Here is a 4,943-nt window from a genome sequence, read left to right on the forward strand (position 1 = left end):
ACACACACAAAAACAAAAAAACAAAAAACAAAAAACAAACAACTTTGGTACCGAAAAGGCATAGGTCTAATATTTTTTAAATATTCTAAAACCCTGTAACAAATTTTCAAAAAAAGCAAAAAAAAAAAAAAAAAAAAAAGATAATAATTTTTTAAAAAAATGAAATAAAAATAAAGCCACAATTTCACCTCCCCCTCCCCCCCCCCACCCCCTCCCCACCCGCCTACCAAAAGAAAGGACAAACAAACTAGAGAAACATTTTTAAAATCCATCAATAAAAAAACAACAAAACAACAAAAAATAAAGAAAAAAAACAACCACACACAAACCAAACAAAAAAAAAACAAAACAAAAAAAACCCCCAAAAAACAGAAACAAAATACAAAATAAATAAACAAACAACCAAACAACAGTTTCCCGTTGTCCTGACCTTTGTAGAAGGATCTTCATCCTCCTCTATTTTCTCCAGATGGAAGAACTCGGCCACTTTGGGATGAAGGAAGTAATCCGTGACGATAAGTAAGACTCCCAGAATTGTGGTCAGACAGCCTGGCGGGGAAAGTGAAATAGAAATTTGATAACATGTAAACCGTACCATAAGTAAGACTCCCAGAATTGTGATCAGACAGCCTGGCGGGGAAAGTGAAATATGAATGTGATAAAATGTAAACGGTCACGATAAGTAAGACTCCCAGAATTGTGGTCAATATTTTGCGTTGGTTTGAGAGTAATTCCATCACAACAAGGAAACCATAACAATTTGGGCTATCAGACCTGCAAATAAGAAAACGTTTCTCAGGATCCTGTATGTAAAATATTTGTGTAATTAAAAAAAAATTGATTTGAAAAATAAATTTATAAACCATTTGTTGTTGTGGTTGTTGTTGTTGTTGTTTTTGTTTTGCATTGTCTGAAAGAATATGCAACAACAACAACAACAAAACCAAAATTAAAACTTCAACAAAAATGAAACAAACAAAAAAAAAAAACAAATAAAAAAAAACAAACAAAAAAAAACAACAGCAACAACAATAACAAAAACAAAATAAAAACAAAGAAAACAACATCAAAACAAATAAACATCATTCTAACCTGCCACGATCGCCAACCAAAAACTCCAGCCGTATTCCAATTGGAGGACATCGGGGCCAAAGGTCATGTGAAGGGGTTGAGGGTTCAAGGTCTGACTGTAAGCCACACAAGCCATCAACAGAGAGACTCCGGCTAGAAAGAACATGTAGGCTCCGTAGACAACGACGCTGAACAGAAGCAGGTTGGACAGTAACCAGAAGGCAAAGGACGTCCTGGGAATCAAACAATTAAATTAAATGTTACAGTCAATGACAAAATCAGTCGGATGGTGACAAGGTTTGAACTGAGATATTGCCAAGTTTAGTTAGAAGGTCAATTTTTAAATCTGTTTTTTGTTTTGTTGTTAAGTGTTTTACGGCGCTTGCAACACATTTAGGCCATATCGGCGTCAGTAAAAAGGAAGAGAATTTGATAGTAAAGACATTCTTGATATACAATTAAAAGGGCTTGAAGAAAAAGAGACAAAGGGGAATTGGTACAAGTAGGGAACATATTTAGATTACAGGAACACACTATTAGTATACTTAGTTTGAGATCACCTAAAAGTCTCAAACCAGACATCAGCACAAGTCCTCACTAAGAGGAACACACTCAAATGTTTACAAATCAAATGGTAAAAAAATAACAGTACATAACAGAAAGATGATTTACAAAGAACAAATATCATCTCCCAAAACTCTAACTATAACTATACATTCGACTGTTTCCCTCCCAGCCAAGGACTCCGGCCAGGGTCAGGACAAAACCAAGTAATTTCATTCCAAGACAAAGACAGAAAGCAATTGGAAAACAGACACAGGGAGACAGAAGACACAGCAAGTATTCCCTGCCCACAGTGGGAGGCCAGGATCCCCACCCATAATTTTAAAATCACAAATGAGTTCTTGTCATCATTCAATGATTAAATCAACCATTTTTGTACATCTTCGGGACATGAAATATCACCCGATTTATTCAAATGAAGATAAAAATGCACTGGGGAGCATATTCTTTCAGACAATGCAAAACAAAAACAACAACAACAACAACAACAACAACAACAAAGAATTGGAAATCCAAAGTCTATGTCATGCACTGACAAAAATAATGTATTGTGTTTTTGTTTTGAAGAGTTTAACGGCAACACATTTAGGCCATGTGAACACCAGTAAAAGTAAGAAAATGGGACAGTACAAGGTTCTAGAATTACAATTAAAGCACACGAGATAAAGTAACAAAGGGCAATGGTACAAATAGGGAATAGGTGTAGATTCCAAGAGCACACCATCAATGCACTTAGTTTGAGATCACCTAAAAAGTTTATCCAGACACGAGCACAAGATCCCACTAAGAGGAATACATGCAAATGCTTAGGTTATACATTCAAAACAACAAATACAATAATACATAACAGATATATGATTTACAAAGAAAAAAAATCATCTCCCAAAACAATAACTATACATTTCACTGTTTGCCTCCCAGCAAAGGACTCTGACCAGGGCCGTGACAAAACCAAGTAATCTCATTGCAAGACAAAGACAGAAGTCAAATTTGGAAAACAGATATAGCGGGATAGAAGACACATTAAGTACCTCCCTGCCCACTATGAGAGGTCAGTAACCCACCCAGGAATAAGGTATTGATGCTACGCACTTAGCTAAAATGCTCATATCATCCGCCAGCCGGAAACAACGTACCAAACAACTGAATGATGTCGATTTCGTTCTATTCATAAGGTAGTTTTTAAAATTAAAAAAATAACAACAACAACAACAACAACAACAACAATAATATATAATAATAATAATAATAAAATAATAATAATAATAATAATAATAATATAATAATAATAATAATAATAATAATAATAAATTAATAATAATAATAATAATAATAATAATAATAATAATATAATAATAATAATAATAATAATAATAATAACAATAACAATAATACTAATAATAATTCTTCAAAAGACACGGATTGTTAAAGTGACAAAACTAAAATCTAACATTTCTTGACATTGATATCATAAAATCCACTTTTTGGCGCCTGTATCAACCTCTCACGTTTGGAGAAATGTCATATTTTGCAGGTGTTTGAAGTGACGCTTGTATCATTCATGGTGACACGTCTATGTTGCTGTTCCTTTTTGTTCTTGTTGTTGCTGTAGTGTTTGTTTTTAAGGATTTTACGGCGCTTACGACACATATAGGTCTTTTCAGCGCCAGTCAAAAGGAATAAAATGGGATGGAAAAAAAAACAAAAACAAAAAAACAATCCTAGAATTACAATTTAAAGCAAATGAGAAAACGTAAGACAAAGGGGAAAAATTCAAAATAGGAACAAAAATCCAAGGGCATCTTATCAATGTGTATCGTTTGAGATAACGTAAAAGTCTTATCAAGACACAAGCACAGGATCCCAAGAAGAGGAATACACTCAAAACAACTAATATAACAGTACTCAACAGGGAGGTGATTTATAAGCAAAAAATAAATATAATCTCCCAAAAGACTACATGCATACTTTGATTATTTCTCTCCCCGCCAATGACTCCGGCCAGGGAAAGGACAAAACCAAATCTCATTCTCTATCGGATAAAACAAAACAAAATTGTTACATCGCCTACAGGTGTCTCGTCGTACATGTTAAGTGTTTCTGTTGACTCGGGGCCCCTTGTAAAGCGCTTTGAGAACGTTTAGTAGATATTGCACTAAATAAATGCTCCCGTTTAAGTTTTAATGTGGGTTATAAGACCTGTAAATAGGTATACAATGAGTTTGTTTGTTTTTTAAGTGACATGGCTAAAAACGATAATCTCTCACTTCGGATCGTTTTAAAGTCAAATTCAATTTTGGGTATTTGGGTCACCTCGACATATAACCGTTTTATGATGACGGGTCACAAATAATTTGTCTGATTTTGATAGAGGTGACGTGAGAGTGGATCAAATCTGGGCTGATAAGTGGCCTGAGTTGTCTCATTAAAAGGAGAAGATGGCAATGGTTGGGGCATGTCTGTCGCAGACCTGATGAAATACTGATAAGGAAGGCTCTGCGATGATCAACCCAAGGAAAGAGGAAGCGAGGCCGCCACAAGGAGACTTGGAGACGTACCATAGAGAGGGACCTAAAGTAGAGAGGTATGTCTGTTCCTCGAGATGGCCCCAAGAATAGCTGCTGACAGACAGGACCAGGTGGAGATCCCTTGTATCGCCTCAAGTGCCGACAGGCCCGAGAGGATTGAGTGAGTGAGTGACATGGCCAGACTTATTTGCAGGTCTGATAACCCAATTCCTTATGGGCTCATTGTTGTAATGGAAATCTCAGAAAATTACGGAAAATATTATCCATTACAACACTGTCAAATTAGGCCTCTAAGTGGGTTCGGATGTCAGACCTGCATATTTGTATACGTCGGTTTTGATAACCAAAAAATCGACTAAACGAAAAATAAAACTTGCTTTTTAAAAAATTATTAAAGAAAATAATTTTTTAAATAAATAATAGAAACGCGATTTCTGTGCGTCAATTTTGGCATGTATGTGGCCATCTGGTGCTCAAGATCAAATTGTCTGAAGGTTTAAAATGTCAAACGGATATAAAATGAAAAATGATTGTGGTTGGTGGTGAACAGGATGTGTAATATGGTGCATAAATGGTAAATGGTTGGGGGGGGGGAGGGAGAGAGAGAAAAGGGAGAGAAGAGAGAGAAGAGAGAGAGAGAGAGAGAGAGAGAGAAGAGAGAGAGAGAGAGAGGAAGAGAGAGAGAGAACGAGAGAGAGAGAGAAAGAGAGAGAGAGAGAGAAAGAGAGAGAGAGAGAGACAGAGAGATGTTTTTGTTTGTTTTTAATGGTTTTACCATTG

General features: G+C 35.6%; 1 protein-coding gene across 1 annotated transcript in view; it reads right to left on the reverse strand.

Annotated features, from left to right (window-relative positions):
• The window catches only part of LOC144957481 (dual oxidase maturation factor 1-like), a gene marked incomplete at its 3' end in the record, with an annotated part of 57,872 nt that overhangs the window by 1,599 nt on the left and 51,330 nt on the right, over positions 1 to 4,943 (reverse strand). The window contains 2 exon segments of the mRNA XM_078888776.1: positions 431 to 549; positions 1,093 to 1,304. Coding sequence (XP_078744902.1) covers positions 431 to 549; positions 1,093 to 1,304 — 331 coding nt within the window.

The sequence above is a fragment of the Berghia stephanieae genome, chromosome 12, assembly GCF_034508935.2.
Source record: "Berghia stephanieae isolate SIO BIC M18660-M18661 chromosome 12, UCSD_Bste_1.3, whole genome shotgun sequence".
Lineage (NCBI taxonomy): Eukaryota > Metazoa > Mollusca > Gastropoda > Nudibranchia > Aeolidiidae > Berghia > Berghia stephanieae.